Source organism: Triturus cristatus, chromosome 4_1 (genome assembly GCF_964204655.1).
Source record: "Triturus cristatus chromosome 4_1, aTriCri1.1, whole genome shotgun sequence".
Lineage (NCBI taxonomy): Eukaryota > Metazoa > Chordata > Amphibia > Caudata > Salamandridae > Triturus > Triturus cristatus.
In genome coordinates, this window is record NC_140585.1 from 299,044,738 (window position 1) to 299,068,031 (window position 23,294).

At 45.6% G+C, this 23,294-nt stretch overlaps 1 protein-coding gene across 4 annotated transcripts in view; it reads right to left on the bottom strand.

Moving 5' to 3' along the window:
• The window catches only part of BCL2L13 (BCL2 like 13), a 425,050-nt gene that overhangs the window by 128,844 nt on the left and 272,912 nt on the right, over positions 1–23,294 (bottom strand). For all 4 annotated transcript variants that reach the window (XM_085652164.1, XM_085652167.1, XM_085652166.1 and 1 more), the window contains one exon: positions 7,259–7,328. In XM_085652164.1, coding sequence (XP_085508290.1) covers positions 7,259–7,328 — 70 coding nt within the window. The remainder of the gene's footprint in view (positions 1–7,258; positions 7,329–23,294) is intronic.

Consider the following 23,294-nt stretch of genomic DNA (forward strand, 5'->3'; position numbering starts at 1 on the left):
CCTGAGCCAGGCGTGACGGCGAAGCAGAACACTGGTGTTTTTAGCCCTGGACGCCGTGTCTGCTGCGTCAAGTGCACATTTAATAGAGGTGTTGGTAATAATCTTTCCCTCTTGTATCAGTTCATGAGCCTAATTCTTATATTTCTCTGGGAGATGCTGCATGAGAGCCTCCAGCTCATCATAGTGCGCTCTATCGTATCTCGCCAGCAGCGCCTGCGTGTTGGCGATGCGCCACATATTGGCAGCTTCCGAGTCAGTGCGTTTGCCTGACGCATCTAAGAGCTTGGACTCCTTATCAGGTGGTGGAGCCTCATCAGATGACTGAGAGTTGGAGCGCTTCCAAGCTGTGGAAACCACTAATGAGTCTAGGGGCGCAGGTCCTTTAATATAGACAGGATCCGTGGGGGCTGCCTTGTACTTCTTTTCTATTCTGGGGTTTAAGACCCTAGCTCTGACGGGGTCTTTGAAAACCTCTGTGGCATGCTTGGTCACCCCTTTAAGCATGGGTAATATAGCGGTGGATTTATCTGCTATGTCAAATGTGTCAAGTAGGAAGTCTTCCTCAACTGGATCACTGTGTAACTCCACCCCATGATAATGTGCCGCCCGTTGTAAGAGGTGGTGGAACCCCAGCGAGTCCTCTGGTGGAGACGGCCTGGATGGATAGAGATCATCCTGAGGCACATCTGGGACATCGGGATTGTGATAATCCTCCCATGGGTCAGGTGTTCCCGGAGGAGTGGGGTCCTGCGGGGCATCTGTGGGATCATAGAATGGATCTCCATGGTCATCAGGGTCTGGAGACGGGGTCGGAGACCGATGAGGCAAGGGTGGAGAAGGTGGGGGCGGAGATGGAGGGGGTGGAGGAGGAAGAGGAGGAGGGGGTGGAGGAAGAGGAGGAGGAGGAGGAGGTGGAGGAGGAGGAGGAGGAGGAGGTGGTGGGGAGGGTACTCTGAACGGGAATGTGGCAGAGTCCTTCCGTTTTGGTGGTGGAGGAGGAGTTGGCTTGTCCAAAAGTCTTTTCTTGGAAGACAAAATTAAATGTCCAGTCCTTGGATCCTTTGTTAAAGTCTTTTGAAGAGGATCCGGTGTGAAAAGCTCCTCCGGCACAGATTCCTCCATCGGTGCCGATGTTTTCGGAACCGAAGGCTTCGTCGGTTTATCCGCGCCGTGCTTTCTCGGGGTATCCGATTTTTTGGTCGGCGCCGAGGCAGGCTTCGACATGGAAGCGTCGGTGCCGAGGGGTTTGTGTTTGGTCGGCACCGAGAGGCCAGGTTTCGACACCGATGGCTTCGGAACAGAGCTTGTTTTCTTCGGTGCCGAAGAATGTTTTTCGGCGCCGCTAGGAGGCTGGCTCGGGCCCGAGCCGCCAGGAGACTTGTGATGCTTTTTCACCGGGCCCGAAGGTGGGGTGATGGAAGCAGTATGCTTGGTTTTCCCTAGGCCCGGAGGCGAAGGGGTAACCGGAGTCTCTTTCGGTATGGGAGTGGGAGGGGGTAGAGTACTCACGACCCTCTGCGCTGGTGTGATCTCCTCCACGTCGGAGTCGTCGGCCTCGGAAGCGCTGACGACGTCGTCCTCCAGCTCGGTGTGCTGCTGTCCCGAAGCTCCGGTGTCTTCTCCGAAGATGTCAGGTGGAGCCGAGGTCGATGAGTGCGCCATGGTGCGTCGAGCTAGTCGATCCCAAATAGTCTTTTTCGAACGAAAAGACTTGCAGGTGGGGCAGTCTCGGGCCTCGTGTTCGGGAGAGAGGCAGAGGTTGCACACCTGATGGAGGTCGGTGTGGGGAAATTTAGACCCACATTTTGGGCACTTCTTGAAAGGAGTCCTTTCCATCGGCTGAGACCAGAGTCGAGATAGGCCCGAAGGCCGCCGCCGATGCCTGGAATCGAAGAAGTGCCGAAGAGAGAGATGAAGAAGTCGATTTCGTCTAAAGAATCTCGATGGACGAGGATTTTTCGTCGAAGGTCGAACTGGAAGGGTTCGAAGCTGGAGCACGAAGTATTACATCCGAGCCCGATGGCGGAAAAAAACAATCTGAGGATGGAGCCGAAGCCCATGCGCAGTACGGACCGAAGGAGGAGTCACCGAACTCGTGACTTCCAAAGACTGTCCAAGAAGAAAAACAAACTGCAAACATCCGGGTCCAACACCAGATGGCGATCTATGCACAGTGTATAATCTGCAGCTCATATGCCTCGAACACAAGCTTCCTAGGACCGGTTTCTGGCATTTCAGCCGTCTTCAGCCAGGCTTGCTTGAATCCAGTGGCAAAGTGAGCAAGGGACTCACGTCTGAGCATACCCTGCCAACTTATGGCGAACAAAGCGGTACAAAAGGGGGTGGTGATGGACGGAGCATCAGAACCAATCAAACACTCACACCCAGTCAACAGATCTGGGTTCGATCCATCACCGTTCTTTAGCCCACTCTGTCAGTGCAGCGCTGCATAGCTTCACCTACTGACACGCAGAGGGACCACTGAAAAGTTTTGAGAATCAGTTGGAAACCTGGGGGATAATCGAAAGGTGAGGAAGCTGCGGTTAGACGTTTCTATCACAAAGCGAGTGCCTCATTTAAAGGCACTAGGGGCTCAGTAGTGGGTGGCCCGGCTGGAGAACTTCGGTCAAGACGCTGGTTTTTAGCTCCAAGATGGGGGAGGTGGAGGTCGTAAACTTAGTCCAGCTTCCACAAGACCACTGCAAAGTAAACACTCTTCAGTGGCAGTGGAGTGTGAAAAGACCAAAATCAGGAGAGGTGGAAAGGAGAGACAGCTTGACCAACTCTAGTTTCTAAGACAACTCTGTGAGGGTTGTAAAGTGTGGCAGGGGCTTACCTTTCTTGTGTAGGTCACCGTCACAATGTCTCCTTATCTTTACATAGGTAGGTCTCCTCTCCTGTAACAAAGCCGGGAACGTTGGTGCCAGAGTGAGGTCGGGACATTCTCTTACCCTGGTGGTCATCATTGGTCCTGTCTTAAAGAGTTTTGCTGCACAATCTTTAAAGGCCTTGGGATACATACTATAACAAGATTCATATGACGCTGAGCCATGGTTTGAACTGAGGCAGCAAAGGCGCAAGTAGTGAGTCAGTGATAGACCTGTTACTCTCACAGTCTCTGCAGGACATGAACCCTGATCACTCAAAGTGAAAAATACTGCACTCCACCAGAAAAAAAAGCTGAAGAAAAGTTTGAATAATTACAGACTGGATTATTTTAAAGAGCGAGCCCTGAACAATTTAGAAGGAGCGGAAAAGGGGGAGTTGATAACCAGGATGCTGGGGTGGGAGCTCTATGGCTCCAGTGACATCACAATGGTGTGGCTTCTGGGGCTCATGTGAATCCAGCACCACTTACTTGTGTGGAAAAGCTATGGAAAAGTTTCTGGATCCAGTCTGGTACCTGGGATATTGAAAAGATGAGGAATCTGCAGGTAGAAGTACCCAACAGAAATTCACATTACTCATAGTAACGGTGAATATTCAAACAATAAATGCAAAAGGAACAAATGATGGACAGAATGCTGAACAATGCAAACGTTCAACCGCAGTCACAAAGATTTGGGTTTAATCCATAATTCTTTTGCTCACCACTCCACCCAGTTTGGACCAAGCCATATGCACATCAGTCTTGACCCTGTTCCTCATGGAAACAGTCCAGCCCGAACTGCGAAGCCAGGTCCTACCTGGATCAGAAACAAGCATCCTGGGGACAGTTTCGGGGTATCACCCCTCATCAGCCAAGCTAACTTGAATCCAGTGGTGCAGTGAGCACGGGACCCACGTCTGGGCATGCCCTTCCCACTTAGGGCGACAAATGCAAAAGGAACAAATGGACAGACTGCGGTTTCCGGTCCAGGGAGGACCTGGCCTGGCAGTTCGGGCTGGACTGTTCCCATTGGGTGCAGGGTCAAGACTTATTTGCACATGGCTGGGTTTAAAATGGAATGCCATGGGGAGCAAAAAACAATGGATTTAGGCCCAGATCTCTGTACTTGGGTGAATGTTTGACATTGACCAGCATTCTGTCCATCAAGTGTTCTTATTATCCAAACAGATAAGCATGAACAATTTGGCTGACCATGTGCAGCCTTGGAACATTTTCTAGTACTGGCAGCACAGTAGTTGAGCTTCCATACAGTCAGATGTATAGATGAACCACCCGTGGCAATAATACATGGCATAAATCACATTTTTGTATTGTGAAAGATCAGAGACTGGCACTAACATTTTCCGATTCCAAATAAATCTAGCCACTGCCCTATTTGTGAAAGTTTCTTAGCACGTATCTCCTCACTGTATCCCTTAATGCAACTTTTCTAAAAAGCAGAGACTATTATAACAAGCACTGAAAATGCAACAGGTCCCGCCTTTGATTAAGTTCAAGCCATTGCCATTGTTAATGGTATTGTATCTTAGCATTGCATTATTTAGTGTACATTTGTGATATGTTGTAGCTGTATGTAGTTAGAATTGTGTTGTTAGCTGTGTAGTAGTTTAAAGCATAGCGTTAGTAGGAAAACAGCAGTGTTTTAGATTTGGGAGGTGAATGAACTGAATAGTATGTGTGTTTATTTCGTATAGTGAGGATTACAATAGCATGAGGCAGAGGAAAGGGGCGAGGGGAGAGCAAATATATGCACATATAACAAATATACACTAAATAATGCAAAGGTAGAATACAATACCATTAGCAAAGCAAATGGCTTTAACTTAATCAAAGGCGAGACTAATTACATTTTTAATTGCGGGGGAGTGGGGGGCGTTCTCCAGAAGGAGAGTACAGTCCCTTTTGGCCAGGAAACACCAAGAACAGACAGGGCAGCGGTCTGTCTCTTCTATGTAAACAGGCCGTTCCCTTCACTCCTCAGTTTTAGAAGCCAAGTAGAGAGGGCACTGATCGAGTAGAAAATGCCAATAGCCCCAAGAATGAATGCGCCAGCCCTAATGGGGTAAGTATTAATAAGCTCATTTTTGGTAAGCAAAGACCTCAGGGTGTTTCTCTCTCCTCTCGTTTTGTTATCCAAGGGAACTGAGAGACAGGGGATAAAGTCCTTGCCAGACAAGGATCACACAATGCGTTCACACAGGTGAGCAGAGATCTCACGTTGCCCCATGTCAGGCCTAATTAGCTTGTTTAGCTCCTTGTGAGTGCGTTCTAAGACTGGTTGCTTTGCACTTACAAAGAAGCAAAACTGCAAGTACCACAATGCAAAGGGGAAGAACAGGACAGATATTCCGATCCAACATGAGAAATAAGCGGGGATCTGGGGTAAAGGAAAAAGTCTACAAAACAAATAAAAATCGATATTCGACTAGAAAAAAAGAAAACAAAGCAAAAGATACAGTGTAATAACATTGCAGCTCTCAGAATACACGCAGTGCTGCTGTTAACAGGGGCCACATGTGAAGGCCAGGAAAGCCCCAGGTAGCTCCGGGCCCTACTTTGAGTATCACTGCTCTAGGCAATGTCTATTGGATCAGTCCAGGTAGTGACATTTCACCACAAGCCTGGCATGTCCTTTCCTTTCGGTAATGCCTCGCATGTAAACTCCCCGACAGTGACATTTCCCTCAACATTTGCCTGCCCGCCTTTAGAGGTAAGGTCTGTTGCTTAATTGTACCCTATTAAGAAGGTCACACAGCCTCAGCCTGTCCTCAATCCTCCCCGACACGAGCAGCTCCACTCACCCCGTGCTATACCCGTGCACTAACCCCTCACCTTGCAGACAGTGCACATGTGATAACTGCATACTTTAAAGCCGCTATCATACTGATGTATTACCAATACTGCTTGTTCTGTGATATTCAATACGGATGAAGATTGCTGCGAGTGGGAACAATTGCTAATATGTTTTTAGGCGCAGTGTCTCATTCCCACGGTCCTCACACCCCCAACTGCATGGTTAGACACCCTGGGAAAGTTTGCGCCTCAGGCCTGACCTGCGTCTACCGTGTCCTTGCTCTAGCCCCCTCCCGCGCAGCCCCCGGGGGTCCAGGGAAGATCAAAGAGCCGCCTCCCCGCGCGAGCACCTCTCCCGGGCACTCGCGCATATTCACAGTTACTGTGGTGGGTTCAAAGCCCAGGAGGAAATAAACATAAGGCGACGAGCTGCAGGGGAGGCAGAGGTGTGAGCCTGGGACGCGTGCCCGGCACTGCAGTCGCAGCAGAGGGGGTCTCTTACGTCACCAGAGCACGAGGGAGGGGGTAACACTGGAAAGGAGGGGGAAGCGGGGGAGTCCAGGTAGAATGGGGGCAGGTGGGGGAGGTGGATAAAGAGGCAAGGATGCAAGCTAAGAAGATCGTTAAATTACTTTCGCTCCAAATGGGCCTTGTTTTGCTGTTAGACTAAAAAAAACTAATCTATAAATGCGGTTTATTGTCCGCATCTTCGCGCTGTCCATGCGACCCCTGTATTTTAGCAAGGCTGCGAGGCAAACACCTTCACACGGTCTCTCCCCTCTGCACAATTGTGCTCCACCCCATTGTTTTTGTGAAACTTTATCCAGCGATAAGCTTTACAGTGAATGAAAACATGCATTTCTATGTACAGTAGTACGTTTCTAATTCTCTTCTGTTTATCTCACTTGGTGCGGCAGCTCTTCTTACCAGGGGCCAGGACCAGACCCCAAGGGCGGGAGTCCACTCACCCCTCACGGATACTACTGCGAATGGTCCAAGTCAGAGGTCTCTAAATCTGAGCAGTCTGATAAAGGCACTCGGATTCTGCGAAACGACGGGCTGGGCTAGGATCACACACTGATGAAACTGGAGAAGCCAGGATTAGAGGGGGGCGTCGAGTGGGTGCACAGCAAGATTTGATCTTTTACTCCCGAAAATTCACGGTGCCTTTATCTTGCGGCTCAGCAGGCAGAGCAAGCATGCTACAGAAACGAGGGTGCACGCGCACCTTCCCTGCTGCTAAACACGAGTGAAAGAAAATAGTTCTGAGCCACAAGATAAAGGCACTGTGTAATTTCAGCGAGTTCAAGATCAAATCCCGGTGGGTGGGGCCAAAAGGGGACAGGATGGCAACCCTCAGTGTAATGATTGCCTCTGGTGCAATCATTACACTGTGTTTTGCCTAATCTATGATGCAAAATAACGCGCACCAATGAAAATTGGAGGCGGAGCCGCGAGACGACTTCTGGAATCGTATGGATTCCAAGAAGCCTCCTAAGACGAGAACAGCACAGGCCGAGACCTAAAAAGTACTCTAGGGGCAACGTAAAGAAAGATACTACCATCATGTCATACCTTACTCCATCCGTTGGTGTGGCCTGCTGCCTCCTGAGTTCGCTCCTTGAATTCCTCATAGGATAGAACACTGCACGAAGAAAGAAACATAATTAGCCATTCTTCTTTGAATATAAAAATAAGTAGAAAAGTTAGCATCACTAAATACAGCCACATACACTATAAATCTGGTTCAGGACTCCAATTAGTTTATCCTAAAAAAGAAAACCTGAACCTCTTCCTTCATCATTGGTGACCGAGGGGAACCTAATAGTCACTAAACTGTAGAACTTTAATAATATTTGTTCTGTGCGCCTGTATTTTGGTAGGTACAATGTTGGGGAGTTTTGTGAAATAATGCGAAACCTAAATTAGTGAGACTAATTCATACTGTGCAATGCAATGCTCTCAGCAGACCCAATTTAAGCTTTAGCTGACAGCCACTAGTGTGGCAAAGAGAAAGACCTTCACCACTCCAGCGGAAGATACACACTCTTGAAGCTTCCCTGCTATGGTGGCAGTTGATTTTCTCCTGTAGTTTTGGGTGTAAGACCACCAAGGTTTACAAGGGTAGGCAAACATTTGCGTCTTCCTGAAATGAACTTATAACATTGCCATGAAGTTGGTGAAAGCGCAAGAAGGTGACTTTTTGCCAAGAGGTCAAAAGCTATATTAATTATTTAGAGTTCTGTAAAGCACTGAATTAGTAGTGCAGTCACTTCAGACTGCCAATGCTGGATCAAGAAAAATACAAACGTAATAACAGGGAGTTGAGAATCAAATCAAATTCAAATTAGTCTTTATTCGATATTTTTCAATCATAAAAGACACAAATACAATACATAAAATGTCGTAAAATAGCATTAAAAATTAGGATTCCTTATTAGAAGAATATCCTTAAAAAGGATTTTTCCGTTAGAAAACGTACGATTCTGTATAAAAGTTAACATTAAATGATGGTAAACAAGTAATCACTAGGATTATTATGTCCTTAGAATTTAAGTTTAAAAAAAATACAATATATAAACAAATTGTTCATGGAGATACAGTGCACAAAGGAAACACCACACTATGTATGTATAACAGATAATTATTGCGGGGATGTAATTGCTGTAACCGCCAGGCTAGTTCTTCTAAGGGCCCATGCCCAGCTCAGAAACTTCGCCACTGCTATAGCTACATCTTCACGCGTGTCTGTTTTCAGGATACGCAGCGCTGTTTGGCATGATCTTGTGCCCATGTTTAAACAGATCGTCTTGAGCCATTTGTGCCGAGGGCTCTCGTACGCTGGGCACACAAACAGTATATGGACTATGGACTCTTCCATCGTTATGCATGTAGGGCATTTGGTGTCTTTGGCATTATGCCAATTTGACATGAAAGATTTTATAGGGAGGGTACCAACTCTAAATTGATGATATAGTTTCCTATCGCAAGGTCTTGTAATAAAATCCCAATATGCTTCGGGCCTGAATTCGTACTTATGTTCTAAAAAACATGCCTGTCAGGGAAGTACTGCTCACCAGTGACATGGACTTAAGATTGACCATGTCCCTGTGTAATGCTTTAAAATCATTTTTAGATGGGAACAGGTTACCTACTGGGTCCTCCCACAAATGGCTAAGCCCCATATGAAATAAATTGCCCTTGATCTTTTGCAGCCACTTAAATTTTGATGACAAGTCTGCTTCTCTAATATGCCTCACTACATTTGCATATGGTAATATCTCAGGAGTTGTCCATAATCGTCTCCAGTAGGCCAGGGGTCTAAAACCCGCAGCCTCCTCAAAAAAGGTACAGCCCAAGTCTAATAACGGTTTAAGGGGAGTAGATTGAGGGAGACCAGTTAGGGATCTCAGGAACTTATTTTGTGCAAGGACTAGGGGAGTTAGGTTTTCACAACCCCAAAGCTCTGCACCATAGATTATCGATGCCCTAATTTTCCCTTTATAGATCGTTCAAGCAGGCCCTACCGGTTTAGTGTAGGAAAGTCGATGCTCTTTCAGTAGGGCACCTGCTAATTGGTTATGCCTGAGGACTAGAAGATCTATCTGGGGAATCCAGTTCATCCTCTTCCCCATTGTTACACCCAGATATGTAAAGGTGTCAGTTTGCTCCAATGAAACCATTGTTCATAACTACTCTGCCTTTCACTATTTTGTGTTTATGCAACACCATGAATTTTGTCTTATCGACATTCACTACTAGCTCATGGTCGTTGCAAAAAACAGTAAATCTGTCGAGGGCACGTTGCAGACCTGATTGAGTTTTAGACAAATTAAGGTATCGTCTGCAAACATTAATAATGGTACCTTTGAACCAGCGAGAGTGGGAGCAGCGGTTGGATAGGCAGTATAGTATGAGATAACCTTGTTTATGAATAAGGAAAAGAGGGTAGGGGCCAAAACGCACCCTTGTTGTACCCCCTTATTTACTGGGAAACGATCCGTTAATTCACCCTGTTGTCCCCACCGTACCTGGACATAGTTAGACTCATGCAGTTTAATAATAATGAGTAGGAGCTCAGGGGGCATCCCTGCTTCCTTTAATGTGTCCCATAGCTTGTGCCGGGAGACCAAATCAAACGCCGATTTGCGGTCTATAAATGCTGCATAAAGAGTCCCCACATCTAAAATCACAGTGTTCCAATAGATCATCATAAACCTAAAGACTTGGTCGATAGTGCTAACACGAGGGCAAAAACCTGCTTGAAAAGAGGATAGATTGTCATGATCATCTATCCATGTGTTGACTCTACACAACACAAGCCTAGCCACAATTTTTTGTATTGTGTCAATTAGGCTTATTGGCCTGTAGTTTCTTGGGCTGGCGCGGTCCCCTTTTTTTATGTCTCGCGCCTAGCGATGCAGTGTGTAGCACTGCTCGCGCAGCGAGAGTCCTTTTGTCCGGGGTTCCGAAACGGACCCTGGAATTGTACATGCTCGTGCATGTGTTTTTACTTTTGTGGCCTGCTATTGGCCTTTGCCTGCGTGTTTGTTTTAAAGATGGCACACAATAGGCCAAAGGCGGGCGCATTGCTCAGCCCATGGCCTATTGGTGTCTATTACGCGTATTCCTGCCATATGGTTTCAATTATCGTGCCCAGACACTGGCGCGATAATTGAAACCATATGGCTCGCTGTGGCGCGCACGCAGCACTCGCAGGCTTCTTTGTTTTTGAAGCGATCGCGAAAGTGAAAGCGATCGCTTTCCCCGCCGCTTGCTTCTGCTTTCTTGTTTCTTCCTCCTTCTGACTCTGAGCTCTGAGGGTATGGCTGGTTGGGGCAGGCCTGTGTTACACCACTGACCACCTAAAAGGCATTTAGGCCAATCCACTTCAAGTCTTTGTTGTGGTGGCCTCCCCCCAGAGGCCCCAACGAAGCAGCGTACATTTGTGTTTTTTCGGCGGCAATGAAGGACTCACTGGACTTTCCTCAGACAGAACCTTTTGTAAGAAAAGTGAAACATCTTTTGAGCAGGAGATGGTTAATACACCTAGAGGCAGTGGAAATACACACGCAACTTACTACCTAGGGGCTCCCATGCCTGCTACTCAATTGTGGCGGCGAGAGTGGGGGCCATTGCAGGCTTGGAGGTGCTCCTTCCGCGTGCCCCCACCACCTGCAGAGCTCCTGGTACCCCACATCGTGATTCGAGCAGCTGCCGGCGGAAGATGAAGGGTTTGGGAACCTTCTATATAAGTACTGTGATCCAATCTTCCAGACTTCAAAGGTCTGGACCGTGTATCCCTGGCAACAAACTGACCGGTCTTGTTGGGGCAGAATTACTATTAGAGTTAGCCATTGGATCATTGTTTGCAACTATCGCTGGGATGGAGCGTTCATCGTCCAATAAACTCACGTTAGATTGGGCGAATTCGCTCGACGTATTCGCTGTCTCTGCGATATGCTCAGCCAAAGCAACAACTAGATTGGTAGCTGTAGTGGAATTCTTCCTCGAGGGTAATTGTTTCTTTGCAGGTATGTTGATGGATTTATCTGCAGCGAGATTGCTTGACTCAAGCAAAGGCTGAGTTTTTCCGATGGATGATGGCTTTGGTAATGACTTGATTTGAACTATTAGACCCTCAAGTGCGCAGAAATTAGACTTAACCTGTGATTCAAAGTTATTTAGTCTTTCTTCGATTTGGCTCAGACTATGAGTAATGGGGTTTAGCGATGTGAGGAGAAGGTTTCAGTCTCATCCACATGGCCTCGTCTACTTCAGGGCACCGGGCACCTTTTGGATCAAAATTCAAAGCTCCAGCATCAAGAGAGGCTCTATCTACTGTGGTAGGTAAATCTATTGTAATACCTCCTCCAGTATTGTTTGTCCTGGCTGATTTTGCAGTTTTGGGTCTCTGTGGGCCCCCTCCCCTCTTCCTCTTTACTGGGGTCACTTCAGGACGTGTGGTTTTTGTTAGGGGCATAGACCTTGTAGAGATTCGTTGAGTTGGGCATGTTACAACAGGCTCTGGCTCGGTCTCACCAGATATCTGGGTGTTTGGTACTTCCAACGTCCCATTTAAAGTCTGTGAAAGGTCACTCTCCTTATCAGTACTTGGCTGGCGGTCGGGGGTTTCAACAGATGCCAGGCCACCCAGGGACGATCGTTTAGACAGTAGGGGTTCGAGAGATAGGCGACGCTCTGTGATTGCAATCTCATGGTCAAGGACAGAGGTCGCTCTGAATAGGACTTGGTTGAGTGTCCCCACAACGCTTCCACTGGGTAGCACACTTCTGCCCTTCCCCTTTTGCTTATTCATCTTGGAGCACAGATTGATGACAGTTCGAGGGACCCAGTAGCTCGTATACTTTATTAAGAGCAGACTATGACTGTGTTAGCAAGACTGACCTTTAGTTTGCTGAGATACTCAGCGGGGGGGCCCAGCCCAGTCTCCTCCGGTCACTGACAGGCAAGGACGGGCATGCACGCGTCCCGTGCTGCGGTAGGCTCTCTGTACTTTTGTAGCACCTCCGGGCGCAAGTGCAGCGTCAGCGTCCTGGCTGCTGGACGCTGTAGTTCTCCAAGCCGTTCCCCTCACGGCGCGTGGCGTGGAGTAACAGCCGTTCCCCTCCCGGCATCTGGTGAGATGACAAGCAGCCGTTCTCTATTACATTCTTTGTAGCAACACAAAGAAACTGGAGTTGAGATGTAGGAAAGCCAGAAAAGTTCTGCTATGTTAAGTTCCTCAAAGTTGGGTTTGGATCTTGAAGTTGGGGCATTCCACAATCTAGGTCCTTGGAATTCAACCCTCAGCATTCAGACGTTTACAATTGGTCATCGGGTTGCGTGTGGATAAGAGTCGGGAGCACATTTTTAAAATATGTTTTCCGTACAACACAGAGAATCTTAACGTAGATTCTCTTCACCACCACTAAACAGTGATGTACTTCCAGGTCAGGACTGAAATAGTCTCTCATAAAAAAAGGTTAGCACATTGGTTTTGAAGCCACATTGGTTAACAAGTTTCTTCAAAAGACCAATGCAGATTATGTTATAATGATCTAGGGACACAATCAACAAGGCTTTCATCTGCTGAACTCAGAGGTTAGTTCGGAGGACTTGGAGACATTTAAAAGAATTCCTACATTTTCACAGCTGCCGTAGTTGAAGAAGGTGGACTTAGGTTGGGCAACAAGATGAAAGGTAACTTGGACTGTTATTGCTCTTCCTAATGGCACTGCCTCAGTTTTGGCTCTGTTTATTCACAGGAAGCTATTCTTCATCCAAAAGAACATATGGTGTAAACCTCCAAATGTACAATGATGACACCCACATCTATATTCAGCTGTATAATGGACAAGTGAACCAGTGCAGAATTTTGCTTATGATGTGACTGGTGAGCTAGAGAGTGCACATTCATATTAAGACAGGATAGGGAACAGCTGTAGGGAGCCCTACACTATACTGTGCTGGATAACTATTCTATAGTCACTTCCTTGACTCGTAGCTTTTGGTGTGAGACTTGTATAAATAATCTGGAGAGTCCTGCTTTCCAGGTCTCTGAATGGAAGAGTGATTTTGAGAGGTACAGGGACATGAAGGAGCAAACTGTGTAGGAATGGGGTTGAACAGGACTACCATTTGCATGATTTTTCCTATTAAGGAAGACAGAATGCATACTCACCATATTAATACATCTTAATGGTAAAAAAAAATCCATATTTGACATCTTAATAGCTTTGGGTGTTAAGATGATTCATCCAACTGAAAATCTCCTGCTAGTTCATCTTCTCATGCATGGTGGAGGTGGCCTAATTTTACAAGAAAATGCAATTAATCTTGGAATCTCTCCCATTTAGTGAAAATGCAATAACTATTTTTGTGTGTGTGTATAGGAACACCGCAATTGTGTTTGCGATTTGTTATTTAATCCACTTATTCTTCTATCCTTTTTTTTATTCTTCACAAATCAACTAATTTTATTATCTTAAAATGTGCAATTATTTAACATCCTCATTCCTGGGCTTCTTTCATTGGACCATCACAGGCCACCATTTTAAACTTTATGATCACTATATTAGTTTGTCAATATATTTTCCTGGTGATGACTCTCGGGCATCTTTTTAGACTAATTTCTGAACTAAGAGGCACTAATGTGAAAAGTTCTCGGGCTTGTAAAATCTAGGACATCCCATGTCAGACAAAGACGTTATTTTGTCACTTGAACAATGTAATATAAACACAATCTGTTTGTATGCACATAGTTGCACACAGTGTGATCACAAGAGCACTGAATAATTGAAACGATTTTTTTGTATTGATCGGATTACATTCTTTATAACATTCTATAGTCTTATTTTACTAATGCATGTTTCTGTTGAATATACACTACAGGTGATACTGACAGCACTGTGTATTGGCCCAAATATTACCTAGATTTTATGTTTAATCAACACTGTACTTATGAACTGCAGTCCTCGAAATTCTGATTATCCATCATAAAAATAGCCTGGTGGAACTATTGTTCAGAGTGGGCTCTCAAGATCCGTCTTTACTGTATGCACTGAAAAGAAGAAAAGGACTGATGTGGGCTGGGTAAGGCATGCAAAGCTAGTGCTATTGTGTACAATACAAGTGTGAGTATTGCGTAGGGCGCACGTGTGGTTGCAATGTCTTCAGAGTTTATCAGTGTGATTCAGTGGTGTTGGAAAAAGCATGTGAGGTGCTGGGTTCATTTGTGCTTGTTGAAGGCGGCCATGCAATGTCTGGATGTTCGAGGTTCAATGTTATAGTGGTGGTGGATGTGTGGGATGATTTCACATGCTATGGATAAACTGAATAATATGGTCGAAATCCCATGCAAACAAGCGTAGTGAGTTGAAGGGACTTAGAACTAGAGTGGTGAGAAATGTGGAGTTGGGAGTAACATATTGCTGTGAGGATGGGTTGAAGTTTGATGGTTTGAGGATTATGCGGAAAGAGCATGCCGGGGATGTAGGATTTAGAGTTGATATTGAACAGAAAGTTAATCTATGAGATGTGTAGGGGTAGGGTTTACATAAGAGGTGTATTTGGAAAATAAATTTAACTAGCCTTAGCACACCACACTTTTCTTTTGCAGTTTTTTGTGTATAGCAGAAACTCAGCAAGAGGAGCACTTTAAATGAGCACACCAAACTATGTCACATAAGGTCAGATCCATTTACTTTGTTTTGGTGGGGGGAGGGAGGTGGAAATTAAGTGGAGCCTACGCCTGAACTCAAACCTGGATTCCCAGTTCCAATGTCGTCAGCTCTGGTTTTAATCAGTTTAGTCTTTCAGTGTTGTTAATTTTGCTTGCAGAAAACTTGGGGATACTTCAGATTACTAAAATGCTTTGCACAACTGGAACTGTATTATTCTACTTTCGCTTTCTAAGACATGCACAAATTGTTATCCCATGCGCACATATAACGCTTGCAAGAACAATAATTGCCAGAACAATAAAGTTTGTAGCATTTCCACAAATTCAGATGGTTCTGACGCTTAAACTCAAGAGCATGTTTGCTCTAGTCGCCAATGTTTGTTCACTGAACGTTATAAGCCATGTGAAAACATCTTTAGCACAGGATCCTCTTGGAGGTGCAGTGCGTAATGAATATTTGGACAACTATGGGGCCAAAGACTTATAACATTCTGTACAACATGCAAAATAAGGTTTGGGGAGTCCTGGAGGAGTCTAAAAGAAGATTCTACCGAAAGACCACTAGCTGGAGTCGAGTCAGTTGCTTAAGTCATCAATGTGTAAGACATTATGATAGTCCTCTATGTTCAGTACAATGGCTTGCACTAGGTCTACCTTTTTATTTATTAAAGAAGAGTGATCGCAATTTGGACGGCAATTTTCATGGTAATTAAACACTTTGGTAAGCATTTTAATTTGGGGTTAGAGCCAAACAGTTGTGAGGAAACCAACATAACTTCTAGGTTTCAGAACAAAGCCACCTACGCTGTATCTAGTCAAAGGAGATTGGCCAGGTGTTGAGTATGTGTTTTTGGGGTGATATCCTTGCAGTAGCATTTCTATTTTCACTCTGTTTGAACGAAGACTGCTCTTTTGCTTTCCATTTTAATTTGGACGACCCACTTCATCCCCCAGTAGGGGCTCAAATGCATAGAGCTGTTATTTAAGATGGCAGAATTAATTAAAGTGGACTAAAAGCCTCATGTAAACTTTGAAGGGCAGGGAAGTGGGTGATGAGGCTTGTGGCGCCCCACCCGTAAGATGTCTGGCTACCCAGTCAGCTCAATGAGTTTGGTATCAGATGGGAGCTTACACCAACATTTGGGGTGTCGGAACCTTCATGTCAAACGACTCGGTAGCTCATAAGAATGGCTTATGAGAGCGCGTAGCGGGCATTCAAAAGATGCAGAAATATTAGGACTGCATTTCTGTTGCTTTCCAGATTGGATGGTAGGTCTTCTCTGACAGATGTATGTGCTTTCAGTTTTGACTATTGAAACAAGGCAGAAATAGAAGGTGCCAGTAGGAAAACCCTCAATCAAAATAGTCGACTTTGGCATGGTTTCTTGCAAAACACCATAAAAGAGGACTGTCAGCCAAAATAAGACATTTTAGATGTGCATTATATGAATTCAAGACCGCTAAATCTATAACTCCAGTATTGGAAGGGTGTAACCCTTGTGTAGACGGATAATAAAATGATATTTTTCACTAGACAAGATAAAAAGGAAAATTGAACGGGAGAAAAAAAGTTGGGTAAACGAAAGCTGTAATGAGGCCTTACAAGAAGATGGGTAGGTCGCATGCTTCAGGAAGCTGTTAAGGAAAAGCTGTGATAAAGAATGGGCAGGGAAATGGAATGCAGGCCTGGTTAATGCAGTGAACCCAGACCGCTCAAAGCAATGTTTTAATATTAGAAAAATATGCAAAGGATAAACTGCAGGCCATACCTTCGTAATACTAATTCACTAAATTCACAAGTAAGAACAGGCCATGTTTTCAACCCTTCACTCTCTCCCAGGTTAATCTGACACTGATCCGGAGTTTGCCCAGAGGGAAAAAAGCGCTTCTAATTCAGATGTCAGTGACCTGAAGACAAAAGGTGTTAACTCTAGAAAGCTGATCTAATGACACTTGTCGAGTTAAATTAGTTCAATTAAAAGGAATCAGCAGAAGTCACTATCGAGTGCATGCTGCACCTTTCCAACAGCTAAAACCTCTTCAACAACCGCTCACACTGATATTGTAGCTTGCTGCCAAAGACTAGATCTACTGTTAAAGGCCCCGAACCAGAGCTGTAGGGCCTATAACGAGGGAGACGGCCTTTAACAACCGGTATAGCCCGAGACAGAAGGGCTGTAAGATTATTAGAGCATTCTACCTACTTAGAGCAGAAAGGCCTAAATTAAAAAGGGAGAAACATAAAGATAAACATTTGAATGTTGGAGCTCCGGGCTCATACCAGCCATTTACTCCACTGTCTTGAATGGCGCTCCCAACATTCCAATGTCCTAATCGTTTTTATATTTCAAAAGCAAAGAACCTCTGAAGTCAAACCACAGCTGAGGATACAACGTACTTTTAAAAAACTTCAAATTTCTTTCCAATCTTTCCAGGCTTAGGCAGATGGCATTATTGAAATGTGCTTCAAAGAGTGACCACAATGGGAAGGCCCCCTCATACAGATCATAGGAGGTGGAGCTCCTGAAAACTGAACCAAGTGGACTTCACAACAACACGGATATTCCTGTCAATCCTTGGTATTGCCGGGCCTTCGGTTTTTTTAAAATGACAAATGAATTGTGGTATGGATAAGTTTCCAGTAAGTTCGGCACTCAACTGTCAGTAACTGCACCTTCAGCATAAAGAGGCATTTACAGTGCATGCATAAACCAAAGACACTCCCTTTTCTTGTAAAAGGGAATTCATAGATACAAGGAAAGATTTAAAAGGCCTTAAAATGCTTGCTGAAGGCTCAGCATCAATTTGAATGACAGCTAAATTCCATTCGCAGTCCAGCTAGACCATACATATTAAGTTTGAAAATTTCCAGCTGCTCTACTGCTGGAGTATTGTTTATTTCAGATCCTAAAAATACTTAAAAAACTTTTAAAATTCTACCATGCAAAAAAGCAATTCAAATTTGATGTAGATGCTTCCCATAGCAAAATATAGCACAAAATGTCCTGAAAGACAGAATATTTTTAAAAAACTTGCATAAAGTTGCCATAAAAAAAAGAGAAAACCACTTAGAAAAACGTAACACTTAAAGGAAAATTTGAATGTTGCACTGCTGAGGAAAATCCCTGCTGAGGATTCATTTACCAGGGACAAAACCCATAAATGTGTAAAGTTAGGAGAGACCGCACAGAAGTAAAAACAGACAACCACTGTCTCAGAGTAACAATGCTGCAAAGCGATTATTGCAAAAACAACAAGGTGATAGATGGAATGCTAGATTAATTCTCAGCCACTGCCAACTGCTTGGACTGTATCCCAATCCATCGGTTTTTTACCACCATGCTACCTCAGCTTGGACCAGCCATATGCAAATCAGTCTTGACCCTCCCCCTCATGGGAACAACCAAGCCCAAACTGCCTGGCCAGGTCATCCTGAACCGGAACACAAGCAACCTAGAACTGGTTTCGCATTCGTTAGGGCTCTTCAGCCAAGTATAGCTTGATTCCAGCAGCACAGTGAGCCTGGGACCTACCTCAAGGCATTCTAAGCACAGTTGGGAAGTCTAAAGCAAAAAGAAAAAAGGTGATGGTTATAATGCTTGTATTAATCTCAGCCAATCGCAATCGCTCAGGCCGCATCTCAATCCATCGGTTTTTGCCCACCATGCCACCTCAGTTTGGGCCCAGCCATATGCAAATCAGTCTTGATCCTGCTCCCCATGGGAACAGTCCAGCCAGAACTGCCAGGCCAAGTCCTTCCTGAACCAGAACAAAAGCAACCTAGGATTGATTTCGCCCTAGTTAGGACTCTTCAGCCAGGCATAGCTTGGTTCCAATGGCACAGTGAGCCCAGTACCCACGTCTGGGCACAGCCAGGACACTTAGGGCGTCTAATGCAAAAACAACAAGGTGATGGATGGAATACTTGAATTAATCTCAGCCTCTCAGGGCGGCATCCGAATCCATCAGTTGTCGCCCACCCTGCAACCTCAGTTTGGACCCAGCCATATGCAAATCGGTCTTAACACTGCTCCTTATGGAAACAGTCCAGCCTGAACTACCAGGCCAGGTCCTCCCTGAATCGGAACACAAGCAACCTAGCGCCGGTTTCACCATAGTTAGGCGCAAGGTCAAGAATGCTTTGCATGTAGCTGGCTCTAACTGAGGTGCATTGGGGGGCCAAATAACCATGGCTTGGGATTCAGCCTCAAGGAATTACTAGTGGATGAGATTAATTCAAGCATTCCATCCATCACTTTTTGGTATACTTGAGTGTGTCGCCGTAAGTGGGACAGGTATGCCCAGACGTGGATACCGTGCACACTGTGCCAGTGGAACCAAGTTGTACCTGGCTGATAAGACAATAACTAGTGCAAAACTGGTCCTGGGTTGCTTGTGTTCCGGTTCAGGGAGGACCTGGCTTGGCAGTTCGGGCTGGACTGTTACCACTGCAGCAGAGTCACGACTGATTTGCATATAGCCGGGTGACATTATGTGCAAAACAATGGACTGGGATGGACCCACGTAATTTACAGTGGCTGAGACTAATTCAAGCATCCCATCCATTACTATTTATATACTTGAGTGTATCACCATAAGTGGGACGAGTATGCCCATATGAGGTTTCTGTGTACACTGTCACAGGGACCAAGTTGTACTCGGCTGATGAGCCCTTTACTAGGGCGATTCCGGTCATGGGTTACTTGTGTTCCAGGCCCGGGCTAGAACAGACCATTATTTCCAGGGTCTGGAGGTGGACGGGTGGATGCATTACATTGCATTATATGCAGACAACTTGCTACTGTTCCTGGCTAATATGGGAGACACGCTCCGAGGGGCCAAAGAGCTCCTAAATAGACTAGGGAGGGTGGCGGGCCCGAAGGTCAACTGGGCGAAGTCATGCCTCTTCCCCTGCCAGGACAGATAGGGTGGACCCACAAGCGACAGAAGGAGTGCAATGGGAGGACCGTTGCTCGGCATATCTTGGTACCCAGACATACCAGTCCCAAGGGGACCTACTGGAAGGTGATGTAGGGAGAGTCTTGAGGGGAACCAAGAGCAGTTTTGACTTCTGGGGGACCCTCCCTCTATCGGTGGTGGGACGGGTCGCCCTCCTAAAAATGGTGACACTACCAAGGTTTTTATATTACTTAGGAACACTGCCAGTTTGATATCGGCGCAAATGTTTACCCAACTCAAAACAATGGTGTTGGCGTTCATATGGGGAACCGGCCGGCGGAGAGTAGCGCTCACCACCCTTATGAGGCCAAGAGCAGAGGGAGGGTTAGCCGTGCCTGACTGAGTGCCATTACATTGCGGCACAGTTACAGTGGCTAACGAAGTGGATGGCAGGAACACTTAGAGGGACAGAGGACCAGAGAGACGAGGCCCTGAGCCTGCTATCGGGAGTCATATTGAAGCTCCCTATCCCAGACCGTACCATCCCCACTGAACTAAAAACAGCACATAAATGCTAGCATTGGAGCCTACGACGCTCTAAGATCAAATACCCCTATGCCCCTGAGATCCCATTGGCTATGTGTGAGGCGCTGCTCATGTGGGCGACTGGCGTAGATTGGATGCTTGGGGAGAGCTGGGAATGTCTGTAGTTAGGGACCTACATGAAGAGAATACCCTGATCCCATTCAATGACCTTCGGGAGAGATATGACATACCTGGGGTGGATTTCTTGTTGCACACGGCCCTCACAGCAGCAATGCAGAAACACTGGCGTGAGGGACTCACTGAACCGCAGGGTGCCAATATGTGGTGACAGCAGCTGGTACCTTTAAGGTGGTTACAGGCCTCTACAGGCGCCTTACACACAAAATGCTCTCCCCTCTGAGTGAGCTGCGTCACAAATGGGAGGCTGACTTGGGTGTACCTATAGCTGAGAAAGCGTGGTGGGAGCTGGTGGAAAAGGCATGGAAGGGCACTAGAAATGCAAGGTTCCAATTGGTACATTTCTATGTATTGCACAGAGCTTACCTCACTCTGGGCAAGATGAATAAATATTTTAGCACGCAAGCAGCAGCTTGCCCATGCTGCAACATTCAGGGAGCAGAATTCCTGCACATGCCCGAACCTGGGGGGTTTCTGGGAAGAGGTAACTACACTATTGGCAGATGTGACCGAGAGGGAGATAGTAGTAACACCTGGATATTGTCTACTGCACTGGTTCCCTCACACGGCCAAGAATAAGGTGACGAGTAAATTTATGGACTTTGGTCTGGTTTTGGCTAAAAGGGACATCACTAGCCATTGGAAAACAAGGGGTGGCCCTAACATACACAGATGGAAAAAATAATTTGTTAAATGGGCAGAGTGCGAGAGGGCAGTCAGGTTCCAAAAAGCCCAAAAAACAGGGAGCGAGAAGGCACTGGAAACTGCTAGCGCATGGGCAGCATTAGTGTAATTGCTATAAAGAAACGGAGGATGAGAGGGGTGAAGACCCAGTGGGAGAAGCCCATGATGGTGATGGTTGAACCTAACACTCTAGACCCTGGTGTACGTCGAATGCTGGAGCAGTTACTCCTCTACAGTTAGGGTAGCGGTACAGACCTATACTGGTAGCTAGCAGGGCATAGAGCAGGACATCCCCAGATCAGACCGATAAGTGCCTGGTCATATGTGATAAGCCTTGGGGGTGGGGGGCTTAGTTGGGGATGGTTCATCATGTTGAGCAGAGACGCTATGGACTACTAGAGAGGCCCTGATGGACTAACTGGGATGTACACTGCACTATCTTTATTAAGTAGGAAGCGGGGGAGAGGCCCTAGCCCACTGCCATGGCAGTCCAGCCCATCTTGATATGTAACTGAAGTTCATGGACGAATACACCTGAATGTCGGAAACTTGCAATATTGATGTGCCCCCTATTATATGTCTGTTTAAAACCCAATAAAATCGGTTTACAAAAAAATAGTTTACTTGTGTTCCAGTTCAGAGAGGACCTGACTTAGCAGCTTGGACAGTGCCCACTGGAGCAGGGGTCAAGACGGATTTCCATATAGAGGGGTCCAAAATAAGGTGACATGGTGTGCAAAATAACAATAGATTGGGATGCTGCTCTGATTAATTAACAGTGTCTGAGATTAATTCAAGCATTCCATGAATTACTTTTTTGTACACTTGAGTAAAGTGATTATTTGACATAATATTGAGACCATGAACACATTAAGTATCTTGAAAGATAAATTTAACTGGCGTAAGGTTTGCTTCCAAAACAGATGAGGCACTTAGTATTGCCCATAGTTTAGCCTCTCTCCCAGTTAAGAAAGTCAAACCCTATTAGCCGGTGTTCACAATGCTGTAGTCTACAGAAAAGAGCGCTCAAATCTTGCATATTGTGATATGGAAAATGACTGATGATAGGAGAGAGACGAATAGACAAAACAACTACAATGCAAGCAAACTCAAGACAGGCTGCAACTAGGGAGTGACACACGTCAAATTAGTCCCATGTGGTCACTAATGCAAAATGCAGTCCAGGTGACATAGTTTGCTTGAATAGTAAGTTGTTTTGTCTAATTGCACTACTCACGAACACTGCACCTTCACTTCGCACTTTGTTTGATGCATACTTCAAGTAATATGGTTACCTTGCTCTCATTTGCATGCAAGCATCAATATTTTTCATAGTATGGATTTTGGACTGGTTACCTGTGATTCGAATGAGATAATAGCTTGGTGACGATGCAATTACATCTTCAGCAAATTGCCTACTGTTAAATTTAATTTAATTCGCAAGAACCAATGTATCTATTTATCAGCTATGCCAACCAGGTTCTGAGGAATACAGGGATGCCCCATGATTACTTGCTCAGATGGGAGAGAGAGGGGGTTTCTGGTTTTATTACCTCATCTAATTCCTAAATATTTGACTAGAAAAAGACCTCAATGGCTATCAAGCAGGAGATTGCGGAGCAGCTGGCTTTCCTGTGGAACCAATAGTAGTGCATAATGAAAAGAGAATCCGGTTACCCCAAGCGGATTCCTCTAAAGTCATTGAGTAGGGTTTGGTTCCTACTCTGACACGTCGTAGACTTAAGAGATGTGGTGGGGAGCGAGGGGTCTGCTTTTAGGGAGACTGGATGATATTCTCTAGTTTATTAAGTTTAGGGGTAGAGAGGTACTATTCCTGTTGTCTCTCCGCTTTCCTTTAGGTTGCTCCTAGGGCAGCTACAGTCACTATGCCAGTGAAACAACTTTTAACGAATTATTATTTTAACCCTCCTTCTGTTGAGATCCCTTCCCAATAGAAACTGTTCTAATCCGGATGTGATACTGAATAGCGGCTGTTCTGACAATGTTTGTGGTTCAAGACTTGTGTGGTGTCTCCGTTCTGAATAAAAACAGTTAAACACGCACCACAGCTAAACCTAAAATGTATTCTTATTTTACTTTCCCTTTCAGGAAACATTTCAC